Source organism: Anomaloglossus baeobatrachus, chromosome 5 (genome assembly GCF_048569485.1).
Source record: "Anomaloglossus baeobatrachus isolate aAnoBae1 chromosome 5, aAnoBae1.hap1, whole genome shotgun sequence".
In the NCBI taxonomy this organism is placed as follows: Eukaryota; Metazoa; Chordata; class Amphibia; order Anura; family Aromobatidae; genus Anomaloglossus; species Anomaloglossus baeobatrachus.
The window spans coordinates 241,651,270-241,676,532 of NC_134357.1; the positions used below are offsets into that span (position 1 = coordinate 241,651,270).

Below are 25,263 nucleotides of genomic sequence, written 5' to 3' on the forward strand. Positions count from 1 at the left end.
AGGTTGCAAAGTACGCCTGTGCTTTGGCACCCTTGCTTTTTGCGGATGACATGTTGTCTCCTCTGAGAACAACCAGGAGGGTATATAGCCAAAAATAAACAGAGCGACCGTACAGTGCAAATGTATAGCCTATAAGCCTATATATATATATATATATATATATATATATATATATATATATATATATATATATATATATATATATATATATATATATATATATATATATATATATATATATATACACACTTCGGTACTCAGTGGGGCCAGCACCAGAGGTGCTGCTTACCGACCGCTGAGAGCGGTTGTGTGATCACCAGATTCCCTGCCTGGGTCTCCCTGTGTTGTCTCTCCTCTCCAGCATCTGAATCGCTGACAGGAATGGCTGCCGGCGTTCTGTGGGGAGGAGGGGACCGTGGGCGTGCCCAAGAAAAGTGCGGGAATCTAGTGCCCCAGTGTACTGAGTGAGGAGGGAGGAGGATACAAATGTATGCTCCAGCCCTCGGCGCTGGCGATCTGTGTAGCGTCCCGCCCTTCCCCTGACTGGCAGGCCTGTGGGCGGGAATAAACGACACTAGGCCGCAGAAGCCGGGGACTAAAGTTATAAGCGCGGCCGGCAATAAGCGCGGCCGCGCGGTAGTCCCCCGGCGCACTAACACCTCCAGCAGTGCTGGAAAGTGTCTGGCACAAGCACTCCATGTCCGGCGCACTAACACACCCAGCCGTGCTGGAAAGTGTCTGGCCCAAGCGCTCCATGCCCGGCGCACTAACACACCCAGCAGTGCTGGAAAGTGTCTGGCACAAGCGCTCCATGTCCGGCGCACTAACACACCCAGCCGAGCTGGAAAGTGTATGGCACAAGCGCTCCATGCGCGATAGTCCCCGGCGCACTAACACACCCAGCAGTGCTGCAATGTGTGTGGCACCAGCGCTCCATGCGCTGTCCCCACGGAGACACAGAGTACCTCACAGTAGCAGGGCCTTGTCCCTGACGATACCCGTCTCCTATCCAGCAGATTCCCAGGGGCTGCGGAGGGAGCACGGTCCCAGTGCCTGGAGACCGATCCAAGCCCACTTCACCCAGAGCCCATTAAGGGATGGGGAAGGAAAACAGCATGTGGCTCCTGCCTGTGTACCCGCAATGGGTACCTCAACCTTAACAACACCGCCGACAAAGTGGGGTGAGAAGGGAGCATGCTGGGGGCCCTGTTATGGGCCCTCTTTTCTTCCATCCGACCTAGTCAGCAGCTGCTGCTGACTAAGCTGTGGAGCTATGCGTGGATGTCTGCCTCCTTCGCACAAAGCATAAAAACTGAGGAGCCCGTGAGCACGGGGGGTGTATAGGCAGAAGGGGAGGGGCTTTACACTTTTAGTGTAATACTTTGTGTGGCCTCCGGAGGCATAGCTATACACCCAATTGTCTGGGTCTCCCAATGGAGCGACAAAGAAAGTTGATTTTTTCCAAAAAGGTATAAATGTAATCAGTATTACAGCCATATCTTTACATTACAAAATTTTGCTGACAGGTTCTGTTTAAATGCCACTGTCAGATATTACCACTGCTGGCCCGGTCATTAACTGCTCTATTCTGTGACGGAACACATTCATCATAAAGAAAACAGTACTTGGTTCTTACAAAAAGCAAAGTTCTGTCTGTATAATGTACAAATGTGCTCCGGAGAGATGGACCACTCACCCTGCTGACCAATAGAGGACCACCCTAAACAACAAACCCCCACTTTATTGCTTCAGAATTCCCTCATAGTAAGCTTACTAAAGCACACACCCACACTATTGTATTAATAAACGTTTATTGAATATATGTGTATGTATATCATGTCTCCCATTAAGTATACATACAAAACACTATTTCTCGTCAATGCACTAAACATATTTAAAACATCATATTATAGTCAATACTAACTTATGCTGCTTCATTTTTTGTTGTGATGTGTCGAACCTGCATCGAACCTGCAATTTAATTAGCATTAAAAAAAAAAAACAATAAAAACTGCTGAAATACTAAATAAAAGGATTTTCCAGGTTTACAATATCAATGACCAAAGAAGTACATAACATCAATATCAGATCTGTGGGTGTAGTGGTCAATCTCAGGTACTGCAGCTAGTGAAGAGGATAGATAGATACATGGATAGATACATGGATGGATAGATAGATAGATAGATAGATAGAGCTGCAGGATGCAGGAATGGTTACTACACAGTGAATGGAGCCGACCTGTTTACTGTTTTCATCTGTCCAAAACAGCTCATTAATAGGTGTTCGATCTCCACTGATCTGATATTGATGACCCATCTTCAGAATCAGTCATCAATAGAATACCCCCGGAAAATCACTTTAAATGTTCCTAAAATTCTTAATAAATATTAAACACAATCAGCAGTTGAAAATCTATGATGGTAATTGGAGTGAAGAGTGAATGGAACAACTAGAAAATAAAGACAAAGTCATCTATTACATATATTTAACACATTATTGATAAAATCAGATCATTAAAGGATAGGGACATCTTTAGATGCTTTTTTTTAACCTAAAATGCATGTATTTTTGAAGAAAAATAATTTTGCAATTGGATTTTAAAAAACCTTTTAGACAATGTTCCTTCTGTAAACGCGTTGCTGTAATGTCAATGGCTGGCTGCAGAATAATTTTTCAGAGAATCCATTAGTGATCCAGCTCTTTCTTCAAAACTGCAACATACCTTCGGCATAATATTGCTTTGGTCATGTTATGACAATTTCTCCTTAAATCCCCTCTATTTTTTCCTCTGCATGCATTATTGGATTCTTTTATGATGCGATTGTGCATAAAATAACGTGTTGTAATTGCAAAATCTTGAAATCACATGATTCACTACTTGTAATAATAGCACAACTAGAAAAATAAAAAAAGGGTAATAAAATACATTATTGTTTTAGTAAAGTGTTAAACACACACACACAAAAAAAACAAAACTGCAGTAAACATACATGTAAAATGGCAGCAGTTTTTACATGCATGCATTTTGAGACCAGAGAACACTGCCAAAAAAAGAATAAACTTGATGTAATAGTTATTAATAAATAATAAAATTGCTTTGACATGGGAAAAAATGTTAGATCTCCATCAGTAAATATTAGTCTTAATAAAAAAATAAATACAAATCTAATGCCCGTCATACACATTAGCTGGCTAGGTTAGGAAGGATCATGAACTACTCTCACATATAGAAGAAAGCTCGTTCGACTGAGCGTGATTGTGTTCTCCATAAAAATAAGCCATCACCATACATGTCTGGCTCCAGGAACGCAAAGTGATTAGTAATCCAAAATCAGTCAGCTGCTGGCCCCAGACACATTAGACTGTCAACTGAACCTATCAATATTGGCGGGTTCAGGTGATAGTCTAATGTGTCTGGGGGTGTTAAAAATCATAGCTTTGTTACAGGTTTACCATGACAGTGTGTCCAGACTCTTCCCTATACTAGTGTAAATTAAAATGGCATAGTTTTCCAATAACTAATCAGATTCTGTAATCTCCGTATTATAGGATCATTTGGAAAGTAAAAGCAGTTTTTTGTTTGTCAACATCAGTAAGTCTGGCCTAAGGTGTTCCACTTGGGAATCATTTTATGCTTATTCCTGTGCTGTGCTGTTGTCGGTCCGGTTACTATGTGGTCCGCATTGTTCCTGGCTGTGAAGTTTCTGATGGCTATTAAAACCAGATCTGTGCATAAAGCGTTTCCCACATACTAAACATACAAATGGTTTTTCCCCGGTGTGGAATTTCATGTGTCTTAAAAGAGCAGAATTCTGGGTGAAACATTTGTCGCATAGAAGACAGTGAAACGGCTTCTCCCCTGTGTGAATTCGCAGGTGTTTAATGAGATCGGCTTTCCGTGTGAAGCCTTTGCTGCATTCGGAGCAGATGAACCGTTTCTCACCGGAGTGGATTCTCTCATGCTGAATAAGGTTGGATTTTTCAGTAAAGCTTTTCCCGCAGCAGGAACATGAAAATGGTTTCTCTCCTGTGTGACTTCTCTGATGAATCAAGAGTTTGGTATACTGCGTGAACGATTTATCACACTCCAAACAGGGGAATACTTTGTCACTTTTAGGAGCTCCGCTGCCAAGGAAATCTGATAGATCAGAAGAAGGGTCCTTAGAAGGATTACTATTTATATCTGTGTCCTGAAGGACTGGATGTATATTTACAAAACTGGCATTTTCTCTTGAGACAGGATTATCTTCTACTTTAGAATTTGAAGAGAACATATATAGATCTTCTGTGGTATTCTTGATCATGCGTCCATCTGCAGGGAATAAAGAGAAACAATGACAACTGGCATACATACTAAATTTATCTAGCTCCTTCAATCCTCAGCCTCTTTTCACCTTCCTGACCATCCCAAAAGATACATTTCTGACCAGTGCTATTTTAACTCTGAAAACGCTTCAACGTATCCAGTTATTCGGAGATTGTGTTATTTTGTGAAACATTTTACTTCATTTTAGTGGTAAATTTTGTTCGATATGATTTGCATTTATTTAAGATAATATAGAAAATTTAACAAAAAAAAATAAAAAATTACAGTACATTGTAGTGCCCAGGGCATGCTTCTGGAAACATAGACCCAGTAAATTAAGCAGGCTCTCATCGCTATAGAACTGACAAATATATGGACGCTATTTGGTACCATTTTCGAGCTCATAGCATTTTGGGTGGCAGAATAAACAAAAAAACAGCAATCCAGGAATTATTTATTTTTTTTAAAGGGAACCTGTCAGGTGTAATATGTACCCAGAACCACGAGCAGTTCTGGGTGTATATTGCTAATCCCTGCCTAACCGTCCCTGTATACACTGGCATAGAGAAAGGTACCTTTAGAAATAGGATTTCTAAATCTCTTTTTACTAATGAGGCCAAGGACTAGTCCCCTGGGCGTTAGTCTCCCCGGCCAGTTGCCCCTCATTAGCATGTTAGTATACTCCTCTGGGCGTGCTATCATGCTAATGAATACACAGAGTCACAGGATGATCTCACTCACCTCTCCGTCGCCATTGCGTCCGATGGGGGATTTCGGCTCAGTGCGCATAACCGCGCACTTTCAGTCATGCGCACTACTTCAGTTTGAAGCGAGGACGCGTACACCCAGCTTCATAGTGCGCATGACCGAACCTTCGGGGTCATGTGTATTGAGCCGAAATCCCCCGACTGAGGAAAAAATTAATAAAATATATATGTTTTGCGCTTTTACACAAATAAATTTTATAGAAAAAAAAAGTTGTTTTTGACTGCAATATTGTGAGAACTAGAGCTTTTATACCTCCCTGCTGACAGAGCTGTGCAGTGGCTTGTTATTTTGCACAGTATGAGAGCATTTTCAGTGGTACCATTTTTATTTACATTCAACTTTTTGAATGTGTTTTATTCTACTTTTTTCCTGCCTTATGATGAAAAAGCAGATTTTGTCCCTTTTTTACCAAATAGTTTTTATAGGTTAGCTCATTCTCTACGCGGTGATAAAGATGTGTACTTTGTTTATTGTTGTTTTTACATAAATACATTCACTTATTGGCATATTTTTTTCATTTGTTTTATTTACTAGTATTTTGGAGGGGGAGGGGGGGGGGGGGAGTTGAAATATCAACAACTTTACATTTTTATTTTTTTTACTTGGTCCTTCCATGATACTTTAACTTTTATTACTCTGATCACTGGTGTAATGCAGTGCAATGCACATGTACCTGTAACGCCTGTCAGCGATTCACTGACAGAATACCTTTTAGCTGGCCACCATCATAACTAGCAACTAGTCATTGTTTGACCTCCAGTTGCCTTGGTTACCATTGATAGCCCACAATTTAATGGCGGGGGTGCCGTCTGGGTGGAAGAGAAAGCCTCTTCCCTCTCCTAAAGGCAGCGATCGCTATTGATTGTAGCATTTAGGGGGTTAAGCAGCAGGAGGCAGTACGGGCTTCACCCTCGCTGCTGGAGCTTGGCGATCACTTGAATAGAGCTCCTGGTGGCAATGATGTGGGCACAGCTTATGTGCCCGTAAGATTGCCATGATGAAACTGGACATCAATTTGGCGGAACCCTTTCCTGATCATGGCGTACAGTTATATCTGATGTCGTAAAAGGGTTACAAAAAATATATAATGTTATAACGGTCATGGTCTCTTTCTCTGGTATGAGCAGACTTAAAGGAACAGCTCCATTCTTTCACATGTGTTGTGTCTACTATTACCAGTCAGCCTCTTTTGAATTAAGGGGAAATGGTCACAGGGCTTTTGCTGTCCCATCAGAGAGCAGCATGATGTAGTTGTAGAGACCCAGATTCCAGCAATGTATCAACTACTTTACTGGATATTGCAGTTTTTATTAAAAACAAATCAATCTGCTGCAGATCTACCAAATTTCTGAACATTGAGCTGAGTATAACCCCGCCAACACCACTGATTGTCTGCTTCCTGTGTACACGGTGCATAAGCAGAACGCAGCAGATCAGTGGTGGTGACGTGGATAGACTACTTGGCAGCAGGTTTACTAGTCCTATAGTGATAATCTCCTGTTAATAAAACAGTGATTTTATAAAAAAAAAAACTACACTAAGCAGCCCAGTAAGTGACACACAGCTGGAGTCCGGGTCTCTACCACTACATTACGCCAATCTCACATTAGGTAGAAAAAAACTCTAGTGACAGATTTTTAAGGGTAGTTGCTTTATTTTACGATTGTCTTAAACCTTATCAGAACATACAGGACGCACACACAAAGATGGTGCAAATGGAATAAAAAATGGACAAGAAAAAAAAATGCACGGTGCCCAAAAATGACAAAATAACACTTATATACAGCATTCCAGAATACTGTATATAAGAGCCCAGGTCGCACTGTATAATGTAAAAAAAAAAACCCACCTTTATTATACTCACATAGGGGGCGGTCCGGTCCAATGGGTGTCACTAGTCTCGGTCCAGCACCACCTCAATCTTGTCCGATCGCCATCCTCCTTCTGACACCCGTGTGGATGACGTGTCCTATGTCAACAACACAGACTAGCATTGCGGTACTGCGCAGAAACAGATCAAAATATGCCTGTGCAGAGTCACAGTGCTGGCCTGCGTGGATGACATAGGACACGGCATTCACACAGCCTCAGAAGGAGGACGGCGAACTGACAAGATGGACTAGGCGCTGGATCAAGACTAGCGACACCCACCAGACCGGACCCTCCTGTAAGCTTTTTTTTATGTTCTACACAGCGGCCTGGGCTCTTATATACAGCATTCCAGAATACTGTATATAAGAGCCCAGTGGTGGTGGCCGCAGATTATAAGGGAAAAACATGGTGACAGGTTCCCTTTAAATCAATATCCCATGCATGTGACTAGGGTTTCCACAACTCAGTTATGCATACTAGAAAAAAATGTGCAGAGATATAGCTACTTATTTAGATCAGATGCCACATGGAAAACACAAGTATCAGCCCTATTAATCCTGCTGTTCTCTTCGGTCAAAAATGACGGAATTTGAAGTCTAAGTTTGTTCTAAATGTTCAATATGTGGTTCTGAAACTTGTGGTTGATTGACTTTCCCTCATTTGAGGGGTTCTTTCTATTGGGTGGTATTTTTTTGTTTTTGGTTTACTTTTTTAAAAAATAACCGGAACATAAAAGTGTATAGTAAACCTGAACAGAACAGCATGGTTAAATAACACCAGGCTGAACCACGCGCAGATTCCTGGAGGTACAAACGCCAAATCTGGGGCAAGTGTCAGATTTCAATCCATCATGTAATACTCACCCAAAGTACGGCTTCAGACCTAGCTATTATTTATTTTTTTTTTTTTAAGCGTTTTTAACACCTTAATATCCACCGTACATGTATAGCAAATGTCAGGTGGGTGTGTATGGAGCAGACTTAGGGGCTACACCTGCACCATGACCGGCAAATGCTGGCTGTACTATACAGCCAGCATCTGCACCAGGATCTGATAGGAGGGTTATATAGAACAAGCAGACAGTTGTAGGTCCAATACCCTAACCTAAAAGAAATAAAAAAATGTAAGGAATTAACTCATTATAAATATAAAGATGTTTAAAAAAAATATATAGATATAGTTTGTATCATCAAAGGTCCAATCAAAATAAGAATTATGTAACCCATAGGCTCCCCATCATGGCACGGTAACAGGTTCTCACCTGAGTGGAATCTCCGATGTCTTATTAGAGCAGATATCTGGGTAAAACATCTCCCGCACGCTTTACAAGGAAAAGGCTTCTCGCCAGTGTGGATTCTCTGGTGTTTCACGAGATCAGCTTTTCGGGTAAAACTTTTCCCACAATCAGAGCAGAGGAAAGGTTTCTCCCCCGTGTGGATTTTCTGGTGCTGCATAAGGTTTGATTTCTTTTTGAAACACTTTCCACAGCTGGAGCACAGATAAGACTTCTCCTCCACATGACTTCTCTGGTGTACTAATAGCGCGTCATGCTCGCTGAAACATTTGCCACACTCCGCACAGGTGAAAATTTTGTCATCGTGAGCTGTTGCACAAGGAGGAAGAGTGGATTTATCTGAAGTCTCTTCCCCATCATCGATTTCCTGAAGTGCTGGATGTCTGTTTTGGAAAAATTGTTGTTCTGGGGAATTTTCCACATCATTGGCGTCGTCTTCTTCTTCTTCCCAATATGGAGAGGAATTCCTGATGTTGTGGGCATTGGCTGAAAATAGAAACAGCAGTTCTTAAAAATTATGAAAACTATTATATATATCCCCCGTTGCTTGCTGCTCAGAAGTATGCAAAGTAATTGGACTGAAGTGAAAGCACATAAGTATATTTATATAGCAGTAATGGAGTCTACATTTCACATACTCAATGTCTGCCTACATCCTAGTACACACAGTGGTTGCTGCTGTTTGGTTTGTATATGATACAGTCACACTGGCTTCATTGTGTTAGGGGGTGCTGATCAGTTTTTTCGTTTCTTTGCAATACACTCGGGGGTAATGACTGCCTCCTTAGTTAGCGGAGCCCTACTCCCATCAGTCTAAGGGCTCATTCATACAGTCATTTTTCATGAACGCAAAAAAAACTGTACAACTGTCATCAGTGTTTGGTCAGGGTGTGAATTCCTCCAATAAGTTTTCATCAGTGATTTTCATGTACGGAAAAATAAAATGCCAAACTTCTCCTATACATTAGAGCACATGGACTGTAAACTGTTGCCAACTGTGAGCTGTACGTGATTTTCACGGACCCATAAACTTGTATTGGTATGTTTCGTCCTTAATGACAAAAATCAGATGTCGCCATATGTGAACAGTACCATAAACCATAATAAGTTTGTGTTCTATCCCGAAAACCATAGAAACTGTACAAGAAAAATGGACATCCAAACAAGGCTTAAGGTGGGTTTAATTAGCATTAGAAGCTACATGCCCTTTAACCCCTCAATGCAATATCGTGTACAAATATAATGGTGCGTAGAGAAAGCTCAGGTTCTGATATTAAATAACCTGTATCTGTCTTGAATAACTCTGGCTGGACATGGCTGTTAACTATTTACATGCTGCTGTCAGTATGTGACCTATAAGACAATCTATGTGCAGCACTTGGAAGGAGACCAAGATTTACACTATATACTGTAGTATCTGGAATAAATAAGAGCTGGTCCAAGTCCCATGTGGGAGTTGAAAAAAAAATAATGATTTAAAAAGAAAAAGGTTTTGAAAATATAGAAATAAATAATATAAAATTCACTGTCCACCTTTCTCCCCTCATTTAAAATAAGGTGAATCTTTACCTTCTGGCAAGTCATCAGGGCCAGATGGGTATACAGGGGATTCTATAAAGACATGGCCCAACAGATAACCCCACTTTGACGAGATGGTACAACGAATTGTTGCAGGGTAACACATTGTTAGAAGGCTCTAATCTAGCTTATATTACCATAGTTTTCGGACTATAAGACACACCGGACCATAAGACGCACCCTGGTTTTAGAGGAGGAAAACAAAATTTTAAGCAAAACGTGTGATCATGACACACTGTTGTGGGGCGAGGATCTACTGCTGACACTGTTATGGGGGTAATGTCCCCAAATTCTCTACTAAGGTTCCCCAGCCTGGAAATGATCCTCCTGCCTTGTATATGATCCCCATCCTTATATACAGACCAAAAGTGTGGACACATCTCATTCAAAAAGCAAAAGTTGGCTACTTTGAAGAACCTAGAATATAAGACATATTTTCAGTTGTTTCACACTTTTTTGTTAAGTATTTCATTCCACATGTGTTAATTCATAGTTTTGATGCCTTCAATGTGAAATTACATGTCATGAAATTAAAGAAAACTCTTTGGATGAGAACGTGTGTCCAAACTTTAGGTCTGTACTGTATATTTGTCCCTCATCCTGGTATAGCCCCCATCTTGCTATATACCGCCATCCTGGTATGGCCCCCATCCTGCTACATAGCGCCATCCTGGTATATGCCCTCATCCTGCTATATACCCCATACTGGTATAAGCCCGGCATCCTGTGGTACACAAAAAAATAAACGTTTTATACTCACCTTTACTCACTGCAGCAGCATCGCTCGTCTTCCTGTCAGTGCCAGCAGCAGCGCTGCTGACCTGTGTGAAGCCGGTCACCGTTCACTGCAGCATCACGATGTCCTCCTGTCTGCCGGCCCGCTGATGTGTGTGGAGAGTGGTGCGCACAGGGATGACGTCATCGCTGTGCGCACCGCTCTCCACACACATTAGCGGGCAGGAAGACAGGAGGACATTGCGATGCTGCATTCAACGGTGACGGGTGAGTATACTTCTTCACTGCGCCCCGCACTGATAATGATGTGCGGGGGGCAGTGATTACAGCACATGATCACTCCAGGCTGTAGTTGCCAGGGGTGATCACGCGGGCCGGCTGTTAATTATGCGCACATCCCCCGCCCATCACCCCGTCTACCTGTCAGCGCCGGCTTCATCGCTGAGAGATGATGGGCGGGAGGAGGCATGCATATGAAATGAGCGGGCCCACGTGGTTACGGCAGGCGCTGCTACAGCCGATGACCCGCTCCACTGCAGCAGCCTCATTCCCCGCAGCTATGCCCTACATTCAGACTATAAGATCCCCCCCCCCCACTTTCCCCCAACATTTGGGGGGGGAGTGTATCTTATAGTCCGAAAAATACGGTAATTTACTACCAAAAGAGGGGAAAGATCCAAAAGATTCGCCGTCTTTTAGACCAATATCCCTAATTAATCAGGACATCAATATAGTCTCGAAAATCATGGCGAATCGTCTAGCGGAGGTGCTGCCCACAATAATAACCCCGGCACACGTAGGATTCATCAAACTGAGGAGTGCAGTTACCAATATCAGGCGAACGTTGCTGGCAATAGATGCTGTGAGCAAGTTAATGGGAGTGGTAGACCGGCGTTGGTGACCCTGGAGAAGGCATTCGACTACGTCAAGTGGAGGTGGATGGAACAGATGTTGGACAAGGTGGAATTGAGAGGTTCGTTTAGAAACTACTAAAATGATCTAGACTGATCCCTTTGGAAAGAATACAAATACTGGGACATTTGTCGGATGCCTTCTCACTGCAAAAGGGAACACGCCAGGGGTGCCCATTGTCACTAATGCTCTTTGACCTGGCATTGAAGCCACTGGCTCAATATTTGGAACAACACGAGTCATTTGAGGGGGTAATATAAAAGTCTGAAAGCGGCATATTTTGCTGATGACATTCTGTATACGGGAAAGTGGATCGAAACTTACCAAGGATATTGGGGATTTGAGAAATTCGGGGAATTCTAGGGGTTTGCATTGAACAAAACTAAATGTGAAATTCTCTACCTTAGGGACAGAGGTAGGCCTGGCAGTGGAGGAGACAGCCTGAATGGGATCCCAATAGCTAAAATGAGCATAAAATACTTAGGAATCAGACTAGGGCGCAGAATGGACCTGGTATATAGCTTGAATTTCCCACCGGTCATAGCAAAAATAGTGGCGGAGCTGGAAAGGTGGCAGACCCTGCCCTTAAGTCTTTTGGGTACAGTACATTTATTAAAAATGATGAGCTTTTCTAAATGATACCTCTCGAAAAAAATCCCAATGCTGCTAAAGCATATGGAGAAAACCTACAGTTTTGACCACCAATCAAAGAAAGAGACCATAGTAACAAAAGAACAACCAGGTAGTTGCTCAGTGGTAAATTAATGCCTATAAAACTACCCAGAATAAAATCCATAGGATTTTAAATCAAAATAAATCTTTATTACAAAAAATAGAAAAAAAAAATACACAAATACACAGCATTTTAGATTGTAGAAATAAGTATATGGCACATGAAAAAATTGAAAGTCATACTATTGTATGCCCTTGGAAAAAGCCCCGGCGAAACGCGCCAGTGTGTCTCATTGGTGAGGTTTTATTAGTATGTAGCAGTGTGATACTATCATCTATTGGCATTTGGCAGTTTAGCTACTTTTGTATGAGGTCTTTCCTGACATATCTATTTTTTTTTCATCTGCCATCTTATTGATTCTTACATTGTTTCACATTGCTCTCATATTATGCCTATGTCATCTTACTATGTAGGTTTCACCATTCATTTTTTTGGCACGTGTAATATCTGATATGTTCATTATTCCCACTGTTGGGTGATTGTAAATATTTTTTGCACACTGTCAACTTCCATATAATAATTACTTCTGATGGTGTAAAATTTACGCTGGCAGCTGTGCATATTGTGTGACTATCAATTTTTTTCATGTGCCATATACTTATTTCTACATTCTAAAATGCTGTGTATTTGTGTATTTTTTTTTATAAAGATTTATTTTGATTTAAAATCATTTGGATTTTCTTCTGGGTAGTTTTATAGGCATTAAAGCATATGGACATTAAAAAAGTCAACGCTGCTGTGAGAAAATGTATTTGGAAGGGAAAACGCCCTCGCAAAATCTGCAGACACTTATGATGGCCAGAGAGGAGTGGAACGAATATGCCGGATGTGCGGGGATATAACCTGGTGTGCATAGCAAGACATATAATAGACTGGCTAAAAAATATCAGTTGGTACTCAGACATGGGGCTAGAAAAAGCATTTGCCCATCCATGGGACATAATATCATTACTACATACCCCGCATGGCCTCCTCCCAAGATTAAACATACGGTGGTGTTCAGGGACACAATCACGGCCTAGAAAGAACTGAGAAGGAAGAAGGGAATTTTGTTTACTTACCGTAAATTCCTTTTCTTCTAGCTCCAATTGGGAGACCCAGACACTTGGTGTATAGCTACTGCCTCCGGAGGCCACACAAAGTATTACACTAAAAGTGTAAAGCCCCTCCCCTTCTGCCTATACACCCCCCGTGCATCACGGGCTCCTCAGTTTTGGTGCAAAAGCAAGGAGGAAAAAATTATAAATTGGTTTAAAGTAAATTCAATCCGAAGGAATATCGGAGAACTGAAACCATTCAACATGAACAACATGTGTACACAAAGAACAACAGCCCGAAGGGAACAGGGGCGGGTGCTGGGTCTCCCAATTGGAGCTAGAAGAAAAGGAATTTACGGTAAGTAAACAAAATTCCCTTCTTCTTTGTCGCTCCATTGGGAGACCCAGACACTTGGGACGTCCAAAAGCAGTCCCTGGGTGGGTAAATAATACCTCATAATAGAGCCGTAAACGGCTCCGTCCTAAAGGTGGGCAACCGCCGCCTGAAGGACACGCCTACCTAGGCTGGCATCTGCCGAAGCATAGGTATGCACCTGATAGTGTTTCGTGAAAGTGTGCAGGCTCGACCAGGTAGCCGCCTGACACACCTGCTGAGCCATAGCCTGGTGCCGCAAGGCCCAGGACGCCCCCACGGACCTGGTAGAATGGGCCCTGAGGGAACCGGAAGCCCCGAGGAACGATAAGCTTCGAGAATTGGTTCCTTGATCCACCGAGCCAGGGTTGATTTGGAAGCTTGTGACCCTTTACGCTGGCCAGCGACAAGGACAAAGAGTGCATCCGAGCGGCGCAGGGGCGCCGTACGAGAAATGTAGAATCTGAGTGCTCTCACCAGATCTAACAAGTGTAAATCCTTTTCACATTGGTGAACTGGATGAGGACAAAAAGAGGGTAAGGAGATATCCTGATTGAGATGAAAGGGGGATACCACCTTAGGGAGAAATTCCGGAACCGGACGCAGAACCACCTTGTCCTGGTGAAACACCAGGAAAGGGGCTTTGCACGACAACGCTGCTAGCTCAGACACTCTCCGAAGTGAAGTGACTGCTACTAGGAAGACCACTTTCTGCGAAAGGCGTGAGAGAGAAATATCCCTCATTGGCTCGAACGGTGGTTTCTGAAGAGCCATCAGTACCCTGTTCAGATCCCAGGGTTCTAACGGACGCTTGTAAGGAGGGACGATGTGACAAACCCCCTGCAGGAACGTGCGTACCTGTGGAAGTCTGGCTAGGCGCTTCTGAAAAAACACAGAGAGCGCAGAGACTTGTCCCTTAAGGGAGCCGAGCGACAAACCCTTTTCCAATCCGGATTGAAGGAAGGACAGAAAAGTGGGCAAGGTAAATGGCCAGGGAGAAAAACCCTGAGCAGAGCACTACGACAGGAATATCTTCCACGTCCTGTGGTAGATCTTGGCGGACGTTGGTTTCCTAGCCTGTCTCATAGTGGCAATGACCTCTTGGGATAACCCCGAAGACGCTAGGATCCAGGACTCAATGGCCACACAGTCAGGTTGAGGGCCGCAGAATTCAGATGGAAAAACGGCCCTTGAGACAGCAAGTCTGGTCGGTCTGGTAGTGCCCACGGTTGGCCGACCGTGAGATGCCACAGATCCGGGTACCACGACCTCCTCGGCCAGTCTGGAGCGACGAGGATGGCGCGGCGGCAGTCGGCCCTGATCTTGCGTAACACTCTGGGCAACAGTGCCAGAGGAGGAAACACATAAGGGAGTTGAAACTGCGACCAATCCTGAACTAAGGCGTCTGTCGCCAGAGCTCTGTGATCTTGAGACCGTGCCATGAATGCCGGGACCTTGTTGTTGTGCCGGGACGCCATTAGGTCGACGTCCGGCATGCCCCAGCGGCAACAGATCTCCTGAAACACGTCCGGGTGAAGGGACCATTCCCCTGCGTCCATGCCCTGGCGACTGAGAAAGTCTGCTTCCTAGTTTTCTACGCCCGGAATGTGAACTGCGGATATGGTGGAGGCTGTGGCTTCCACCCACAGCAGAATCCGCCGGACTTCCTGGAAGGCTTGCCGACTGCGTGTCCCGCCTTGGTGGTTGATGTATGCCATCGCTGTGGAGTTGTCCGACTGAATTCGGATCTGTTTGCCTTCCAGCCACGGCTGGAACGCCTTTAGGGCAAGATACACTGCCCTTATCTCCAGAACATTGATCTGAAGGGAGGACTCTGTCTGAGTCCAAGTACCCTGAGCCCTGTGGTGGAGAAAGACCGCTCCCCACCCTGACAGGCTCGCGTCCGTCGTGACCACCGCCCAGGATGGGGGCAGGAAGGATTTCCCCTTCGACAGAGAAGTGGGGAGAAGCCACCACTGAAGGGAAGCCTTGGCTGCCCGCGAAAGGGAGACGTTCCTGTCGAGGGACGTCGACTTCCTGTCCCATTTGCGGAGAATGTCCCATTGAAGTGGGCGCAGGTGAAACTGCGCAAAAGGAACTGCCTCCATTGCTGCTACCATCTTCCCTAGGAAGTGCATGAGGCGCCTCAGGGGGTGTGACTGGCCTTGAAGGAGTGATTGCACCCCTGTCTGTAGTGAACGCTGTTTGTTCAGCGGAAGCTTCACTATCGCTGAGAGAGTATGAAACTCCATGCCAAGATATGTCAGTGATTGGGCCGGTGTCAGATTTGACTTTGGAAAATTGATGATCCACCCGAAACTCTGGAGAGTCTCCAGAGCAATGTTCAGGCTGTGTTGGCATGCCCCTTGAGAGGGTGCCTTGACAAGCAGATCGTCTAAGTAAGGGATCACCGAGTGTCCCTGAGAGTGTAGGATTGCCACCACTGTTGCCATAACCTTGGTGAAGACCCGTGGGGCTGTCGCCAGGCCAAAAGGCAGTGCCACGAACTGAAGGTGTTCGTCCCCTATGGCGAAACGCAGGAAGCGCTGATGCTCTGGTGCAATCGGTACGTGGAGATAAGCATCTTTGATGTCGATTGATGCCAGGAAATCTCCTTGGGACATTGAGGCGATGACAGAGCGGAGCGATTCCATCCGGAACCGCCTGGTTTTCACATGCTTGTTGAGCAGTTTTAGGTCCAGAACAGGACGGAAGGATCCGTCCTTTTTCGGCACCACGAACAAGTTGGAGTAAAAACCGTGACCCCGTTGCTGAAGAGGAACAGGGATCACCACTCCTTCCGCCTTCAGAGTGCACACCGCCTGCAGAAGAGCATCGGCTCTTTCGGGGGGCGGAGATGTTCTGAAGAAACGAGTTGGAGGACGAGAGCTGAACTCTATCCTGTAACCTTGAGATAGAATGTCTCTCACCCATCGGTCTTTTACCTGTGGCAGCCAGGCGTCGCAAAAGCGGGAGAGCCTGCCACCGACCGAGGATGCGGTTTGAGGAGGCCGAAAGTCATGAGGAGGCCGCTTTGGGAGCGGTTCCCCCGGCAGTCTTTTTAGGACGTGACTTAGACCGCCATGAATCGGAGTTCCTCTGATCTTTCTGAGGCCTTTTGGATGAGGAGAATTGAGACCTGCCCGCGGTCCGAAAGGACCGAAACCTCGATTGTACCTTCCGTGGTTGAGGTCTGTTTGGTTTGGACTGGGGTAAGGATGAGTCCTTTCCCTTGGATTGTTTAATGATTTCATCCAATCGCTCGCCAAACAAGCGGTCACCAGACAATGGCAAACCGGTTAAGAACTTTTTGGAAGCAGAGTCTGCCTTCCATTCACGTAGCCACATGGCCCTGCGGACTACCACCGAATTGGCGGATGCTACCGCCGTACGGCTCGCAGAGTCCAGGATAGCATTAATGGCGTAGGACGCAAACGCCGACGCCTGAGAGGTTAAGGACACCACTTGCGGGGCAGATGTACGTGTGACTGTATTAATCTGCGCCTGACAAGCTGAGATAGCTTGGAGTGCCCATACGGCTGCGAATGCTGGAGCAAAAGACGCGCCGATAGCTTCATAGATGGATTTCAACCATAGTTCCATCTGTCTGTCAGTGGCATCTTTGAGCGAAGCCCCATCTTCCACTGCAACTATGGATCTAGCTGCCAGTCTGGAGATTGGAGGATCCACCTTAGGACACTGAGTCCAGCCCTTGACAACATCAGGGGGGAAGGGATAACGTGTATCCTTAAGGCGCTTGGAAAAACGCTTGTCTGGACAGTCTCGGTTTTTCTGGACTGCCTCTCTGAAGTCAGAGTGATCCAGAAACGTACTCAATGTACGCTTGGGACACCTGAAACGGAATTTCTCCTGAGAAGCTGACTCCTCAATTGTAGGAGCAGGGGGAGAAATATCCAACACCTGATTGATGGTCGCTATAAGGTCATTCACTACGGCGTCACCTTCAGGTGTATCAAGGTTGAGAGCGGCTTCAGGATCAGAATCCTGATCTGTTACCTCCGCTTCATCCTCCAGAGAGTCCTCCTGCTGAGACCCTGAACAGTGTGATGAGGTGGAGAGAATTTCCCAGTGACCCCGCTTGGGCGGCCTGGGACTGCGGTCCGTGTCAGAGACCTCATCCTGGGACCTATGGGTCACCCCAGGGGCACTTTGCTGTTCCAATTGAGGGGGACCAGGGGTCAAAGATTGAACAGAGCCCGGGGCCTGAATCACCGGTCTGGACTGTAAGGCTTCTAGTATTTTAGCAGACCATTTATCCATACTCTCAGACAGTTTGTCAGCAAAAGCTGCAAACTCCGTCCCTGTCACCTGGATAGCAGTGGTAGCAGGTGGTTCTACCTGGGCCACCAGTAGCAGAGGCTCCGGCTGAGTAAGTGCCACAGGGGACGAGCATTGCACACAATGAGGGTCAGTGGAACCTGCCGGTAGTATGGCTGCACATGAGGTACAGGTTGCAAAGTACGCCTGTGCTTTGGCACCCTTGCTTTTTGCAGACGGCATGCTGTTGTCTCCTCTGAGAACAATCCAGGAGGGTATATAGCCAAAAATCAACAGAGCGACCGTACAGTGCAAATGTATAGCCTATAAGCCTATATATATACACTTCGGTACTCAGTGGGGCCAGCACCACAGGTGCTGCTTACCGACCGCTCAGAGCGGTTGTGTGATCACCAGATTCCCTGCCTGGGTCTCCCTGTGTTGTCTCTCCTCTCCAGCGTCTGAATCGCTGACAGGAATGGCTGCCGGCGTTCTGTGGGGAGGAGGGGACCGTGGGCGTGCCCAAGAAAGTGCGGGAATCTAGTGCCCCAGTATACTGAGTGAGGGGGGAGGAGGATACTAATGTATGCTCCAGCCCTCAGCGCTGACGATCTGTGCAGCGTCCCGCCCTTCCCCTGGCTGGCAGGCCTGTGGGCGGGAATATGCGATACTAGGCCGCAGAAGCCGGGGACTAAAGTTATAAGCGCGGCCGGCAATAAGCGCGGCCGCGCGGTAGTCCCCGGCGCACTAACACACCCAGCAGTGCTGCAATGTGTATTGGCACAAGCGCTCCATGCACGGTCCCCACGGGGACACAGAGTACCTCACAGTAGCAGGGCCTTGTCCCTGACGATACCCAGCTCCTAGCCAGCAGATTCCCAGGGGCTGCGGAGGGAGCACGGTCCCAGTGCCTGGAGACCGATCAGGATCCCACTTCACCCAGAGCCCATTAAGGGATGGGGAAGGAAAACAGCATGTGGCTCCTGCCTGTGTACCCGCAATGGGTACCTCAACCTTAACAACACCGCCGACAAAGTGGGGTGAGAAGGGAGCATGCTGGGGGCCCTGTTATGGGCCCTCTTTTCTTCCATCCGACCTAGTCAGCAGCTGCTGCTGACTAAGCTGTGGAGCTATGCGTGGATGTCAGCCTCCTTCGCACAAAGCATAAAAACTGAGGAGCCCGTGATGCACGGGGGGTGTATAGGCAGAAGGGGAGGGGCTTTACACTTTTAGTGTAATACTTTGTGTGGCCTCCGGAGGCATAGCTATACACCAAGTGTCTGGGTCTCCCAATGGAGCGACAAAGAAACTAAGTTTGCCGTGGAGTTTCTAAATATCTGCCATTATGGGGAAGCCCAGCCTTTCCAAATATAGGAGATAATAGCCTGCTACTAGAATGGAGACGAAAGGGGATCCATAAGGTGGCGCACTTGCTACATGCAGAGGAGCACAGGTGGTTGAGAAGGGAAGAGATAATAGACTGATATGGACTAAAGCCAACAAACATTACAGAAGGGGCAGATTAAAGGGTCTATAATGTCACTATTGGTGTGGGTGGAGGAAGAGACAAGGTGTAATAGCATGGACAAATTCCTTCTCCGATCAATGGACAAATCGACGATCACATCACTTTACAGAGAAAACAGGGAGGTGTTTATTCAGAAAGAACCAGATCTGCTTTTATAGTGGATGGGTAAAGCAGTTGGGAGCTATGGGAGCGGAGATCGGAGAGAAGATACTGAGCGGGTAGAGAGTATTGAGGAAAAACGTGCTGAGCGAGGTGTGGAGAGACTCATAGTTTTGCATTATGCATAGAGCAATCATAACTTTCAATAAACCAATCTCAGCAGCTATCAGGGATAGGAAAATACACTGCCCGAAATGCAAGCTGAGGGACGCAGACCTTCTACATGGGCTCTGGGAGTGTGCGTCAGTAAGGGAACGGTGGGACAGCGTGAGACGGATGATGAATAACTTATGGAAGAGGGATCTGCCTCTGAACCCCGCTATACCTATTCCACTATGCAGAAGAGAAGAAGAAAGACTGTTAGAGATAGGAGAGTCCGTACCAATCTTGTTCCATGCTATGTGCATCATGGTCAATAGGAATATACTGAGACTCTGGCTAAAGGACCTGATTCCCAGAGTGGGAGCGATTGTGACTCAATGCTCAAGTTAGACTGGCTAGAGGCAGAACGAAATAGAGATAAGGGAATAAAGCCGTTTATAGTGAAATGGAAAGCATTTCTGCTGTGCTACAACACCGAGCAGGGAATAGTGACCTACATGAAGCCCTTTACACTGAGTGGTATCTCTTGGAGGACATAAGCGGCACACTTAGGAAACTGAAGGTGCCGGTGAGCCACTAACATATAGTAAAACCCAACACAGTGGTGAGGAGATGCAGCTGTAGGGGAAGCGTACACGCAGCAAAGCTTCTGCATAACTGTGCTATAGTATCAAGTATAAGTGCGCGGAGAGGGGCGTTTCAATGTATATACTACTACTGAGCTATGGGGCTTGGATTTGTAACGATTTATGTTTTCAAGAAGTTCCTATGTGAGGAGCCTGATCTGTAATTGCCATAATGTTTTGGTTTATAATTAAATGAATGAAAACATTTAGAAAAAATAAATAAAAAATAAACATATCTGGTATTGTCCTGTTTAGAGAGGAGCGGACCCGTGGTAGTTCGGGTTCAGCCGGGCTTTAGATAAAGTTCAAGACCCGAACCCCATTGGAAGGCACTGATTGGGCAGCTCGGCTTTCTGCATATATACAGCCAGCCATAAAACACAATGTTTACAGGGGAGGGTGGGTTTGGTTTTTATTCTTTTTCTGCATGCTACAGCCAATAACGCTGATATTACCCCAGTGGGAGCCGATCAAACACTGCAAGTGGCTGACGCTGGGCTGAGAGTACCCGAGCACTGCGATGTTCACTCAAGTGGTTTGCATATGGAAAGGACCCGAACTCGGACACTGATCTTTTTGTAAAGACTGTACAGCACAAACACATAACTTTACTGTTTAAGTCCACTTATCTCTAGTCATGTTCATAAAAATAAGATCAAAATATAACAATCTGATTTGTAAAAGCTGTATAAAAAAAATAAAAATCTCATTTCTTGAACTACATGTGGTTCGGTCACCACGCCACTAAAATGCAATAAAAGTTAATCATAACAACATTGAACAAAAATATTAAAACAGTTTTTTGTTCCCATTTTTAATGAGCTGAACGCCAAGATCTAAGACTTTTTTTTATGTCCACAAAAGGCCTTTTACTCTCAACTATTGGTCTCAAATTTGTCTAAATTTGAGTACTTCCTACTAACCAAGGCAAAAATTAAGAAACTAGAACAGAAAATGTAATAATCGAGGCCGTTGAGAACAAAGGCAGTGTATGTGGACAGAACTATCAATTACTGATCGTTCTGGGTGCATATAACTTGTGGTCTGTGTCTAAACAGGCTTTTATATGACTGCCAATCAGCAAAAACGTAGCCGCTCAACAATGGCTTAACGCCGCTGGTCAAGTAGTGTAAACATGGCCGTACCATAGGAACCACTATAATTTCACTGTCAACAGAAATGTATATATATATATATATATATATATATATATATATATATATATATATATATATATATATAATTGCCTTATTCTGTCTGTCTGTCTGTCTGTCTGTCTTGCTCCAAAATTGTGTCCTTACAGTGACACAAAGCTGATTGGCCACTGGGCTCGCCATGGCCCCGCCCCCCCGCACGGATTGGCCGCTCGCCTCGCCTCGGCTCCGCCCCCCACGGATTGGTCGCTCGCCTCGGCCTGGCCCCGCCCTCCGCATGGATTGGCTGCTCGCCCCGGCCCTCCGCACGCATCGCCAGACATAACCTTGCGCTGCTGGGATCGTGACGGAGCCGGTGAACGCTGGTAACCATTATACACATCGGGTAACTAAGGTCCCTTGGTTACCCGATGTGTATCATAGTTACCAGTGTACACCGGCTCCGTCAGGATCGCAGCAGCGCCAGACATACCCTTGCTATGCTGGGATCGTGACGGAGCCGGTGAACGCTGGTAACCATTATACACATCGGGTAACTAAGGTCCCTTAGTTACCCGATGTGTATCATAGTTACCAGTGTACACCGGCTCCGTCACGATCCCAGCAACGTCAGACATAACCTTGCGATGCTGGGATCTTGACGGAGCCGGTGAACGCTGGTAACCATTATACACATCGGGTAACTAAGGTCCCTTAGTTACCCGATGTGTATCATAGTTACCAGCATACACCGGCTCCCGGTACACATGTGCAGGGAGCCGGCATTATACTCCTCTCCCCCCAGGACTACTCCTCCTATTATAGTCCTCCTATTATACTCCTCTCTGAGTATAATAGGAGAACTATTATAGCATGGGGGATGTAGCACGATGGGGAGTGCGCAGCATGGGGGATGTAGCACGATGGGGAGTGCGCAGCATGGCGATGGAGCACGATGGGGAGTGCGCAGCATGGCGGATGGAGCACGATGGGGGGTGCGCAGCATGGGGGATATAGCACAATGGGGAGTGCGCAGCATGGCGGATGGAGCACGATGGGGAGTGCGCAGCATGGGGGATGGAGCACGATGGGGAGTGCGCAGCATGGGGGATGGAGCACGATGGGGAGTGCGCAGCATGGGGGATGGAGCACGATGGGGAGTGCGCAGCATGGAGGATGGAGCACGATGGGGAGTGCGCAGCATGGGGGATGGAGCACGATGGGGAGTGCGCAGCATGGGGGATGGAGCACGATGGGGAGTGCGCAGCATGGGGGATGGAGCACGATGGGGGGTGGGCAGCATGGGGGATGGAGCACGATGGGGAGTGCGCAGCATGGAGGATGGAGCACGATGGGGAGTGCGCAGCATGGGGGATGGAGCACGATGGGGAGTGCGCAGCATGGGGGATGGAGCACGATGGGGAGTGCGCAGCATGGGGGATGGAGCACGATGGGGAGTGCGCAGCATGGGGGATGGAGCACGATGGGGAGTGCGCAGCATGGGGGATGGAGCACGATGGGGAGTGCGCAGCATGGGGGATGGAGCACGATGGGGAGTGCGCAGCATGGGGGATGGAGCACGATGGGGAGTGCGCAGCATGGGGGATGGAGCACGATGGGGAGTGCGCAGCATGGGGGATGGAGCACGATGGGGAGTGCGCAGCATGGGGGATGGAGCACGATGGGGAGTGCGCAGCATGGGGGATGGAGCACGATGGGGAGTGCGCAGCATGGGGGATGGAGCACGATGGGGAGTGCGCAGCATGGGGGATGGAGCACGATGGGGAGTGCGCAGCATGGGGGATGGAGCACGATGGGGAGTGCGCAGCATGGGGGATGGAGCACGATGGGGAGTGCGCAGCATGGGGGATGGAGCACGATGGGGAGTGCGCAGCATGGGGGATGGAGCACGATGGGGAGTGCGCAGCATGGGGGATGGAGCACGATGGGGAGTGCGCAGCATGGGGGATGGAGCACGATGGGGAGTGCGCAGCATGGGGGATGGAGCACGATGGGGAGTGCGCAGCATGGGGGATGGAGCACGATGGGGGGTGGGCAGCATGGGGGATGGAGCACGATGGGGGGTGGGCAGCATGGGGGATGGAGCACGATGGGAGGTGCACACCTCCCCCCAACACACACACACACACACACACACACTGGGAACCACAAACACCGCCATACACAGACACCCACACACACAGACAACGCCGCACACACACACACAACACCCAACACACAAACACCGCGGCATACATAAATATACGCACATACCGCACGAAACACACATTGCACAAAACATACCTCCCCCCAAAACACACCACACCCACACAAACCGCGCAACAGACACAACGCTAGAGACACACAGCGCTCCACAAACAACGCAACACACGCAACACACATACAACACCGCTCTCACCCCCCGTCACACCCAGAACATGTACAGCGCCCTACATAAACACTTGGTAACTATACACAACAACATCTATATATATAACAAAAATCATACATGAACTACACAATACGTAAATTCTCGAATACCCGATGCGTAGAATCGGGCCATCTTCTAGTCTATATATATTTGCCCTATTCTGTCTGTCCAGGAAATGACGTCATACGCTGAAACCGCCTAAACCACGCCCACACAGCTCCAACAGACCAAACCCCCCACACACACCCACCCCTCACTCCACCTCACACAATCAGCAGCGGCCCTGTATCACATCCCCCACACCTTACTCTACCCACACCCAATCAGCAGCGACGACCACTCAATTAGGACACACCCACTCGCTGAAACCCTGACAATGCCATGACGCAGCCGGCGGACAAGTACAAGGGACACCGCCATGGAAGCTCCCTACACCCGACGCGACGGATTATAGTAAGCCCCGACCCACAGGATGCCACAAAGCGCAGGTCAGTGACCCAACTATGCCACAGAGGGACGGGGACCGGAGGAGACGCAGCTGCGGCATCGCAGGGCTTCCCCACGCCACAGAAACACATAGAGGGACGGGGACTTCCCCACGGCTTCCCCACGCCAAAGAGACACAGAGGATGGACGAGGACCGGAGGAGACGCAGCTGCGGCATCGCAGGGCTTCCCCGCCCCATAGAGACACAGAGGATGGATGAGGACCGGAGGAGACGCAGCTGCGGCATCACAGGGCTTCCCCACGCCACAGAGACACACAGAGAGACGGGGACCCAAGGAGACGCAGCTGCGGCATCGCAGGGCTTCCCCACGCCACAGAAACGCATAGAGGGACGGGGACAGGAGGAGACGCAGCTGTGGCGCACTAGGAACCCAGCACTCCGGGACGCAGCTCTCCCACTAACCAATGATAAATGCAGGGGAAGCACATGGCTACTTAAACATTAACACTGTAGTTAATGTTAAGTAGCCAGCATTCAGGAAATTAAGCCACACACACACACACACACACACACACACACACCCCCAACACAAACCACCACGCACACAGACACACACACCAACCCCGCTCATATCAAACGCGCCCCCCCCCCCCACACACACACACACACACCGCTCCACAATCACACGCCCCCACTCACACAGACAAATACACACACACACACACACCGCACAAAACACCCCCCCACAACACACACACATCGCCCCACATACGCACCGCAACACACACAACGTGCAACACAAACACAGCCCTACACAGACACCCACATACCAGGATGGGGGTCATACAAGGATGGAGACTATACCAGGATGGGACACAGACCAGGATGCTGCATACACAAGGATCCTGCCTATACCCCAATGGGGCCACATACCAGCATCAACCCACATA

General features: G+C 47.1%; 1 protein-coding gene across 2 annotated transcripts in view; it reads right to left on the reverse strand.

Annotated features, from left to right (window-relative positions):
* Positions 1-1,794: 1,794 nt before the first annotated feature.
* The window catches only part of LOC142311118 (uncharacterized), a 30,879-nt gene continuing 7,410 nt past the window's right edge, over positions 1,795-25,263 (reverse strand). For both annotated transcript variants that reach the window (XM_075349244.1, XM_075349243.1), the window contains exons 7-8: positions 8,208-8,726; positions 1,795-4,312 (exon numbers count right to left, since the gene is read on the reverse strand). In XM_075349244.1, coding sequence (XP_075205359.1) covers positions 3,636-4,312; positions 8,208-8,726 — 1,196 coding nt within the window. In that variant the 3' untranslated portion in view covers positions 1,795-3,635. The remainder of the gene's footprint in view (positions 4,313-8,207; positions 8,727-25,263) is intronic.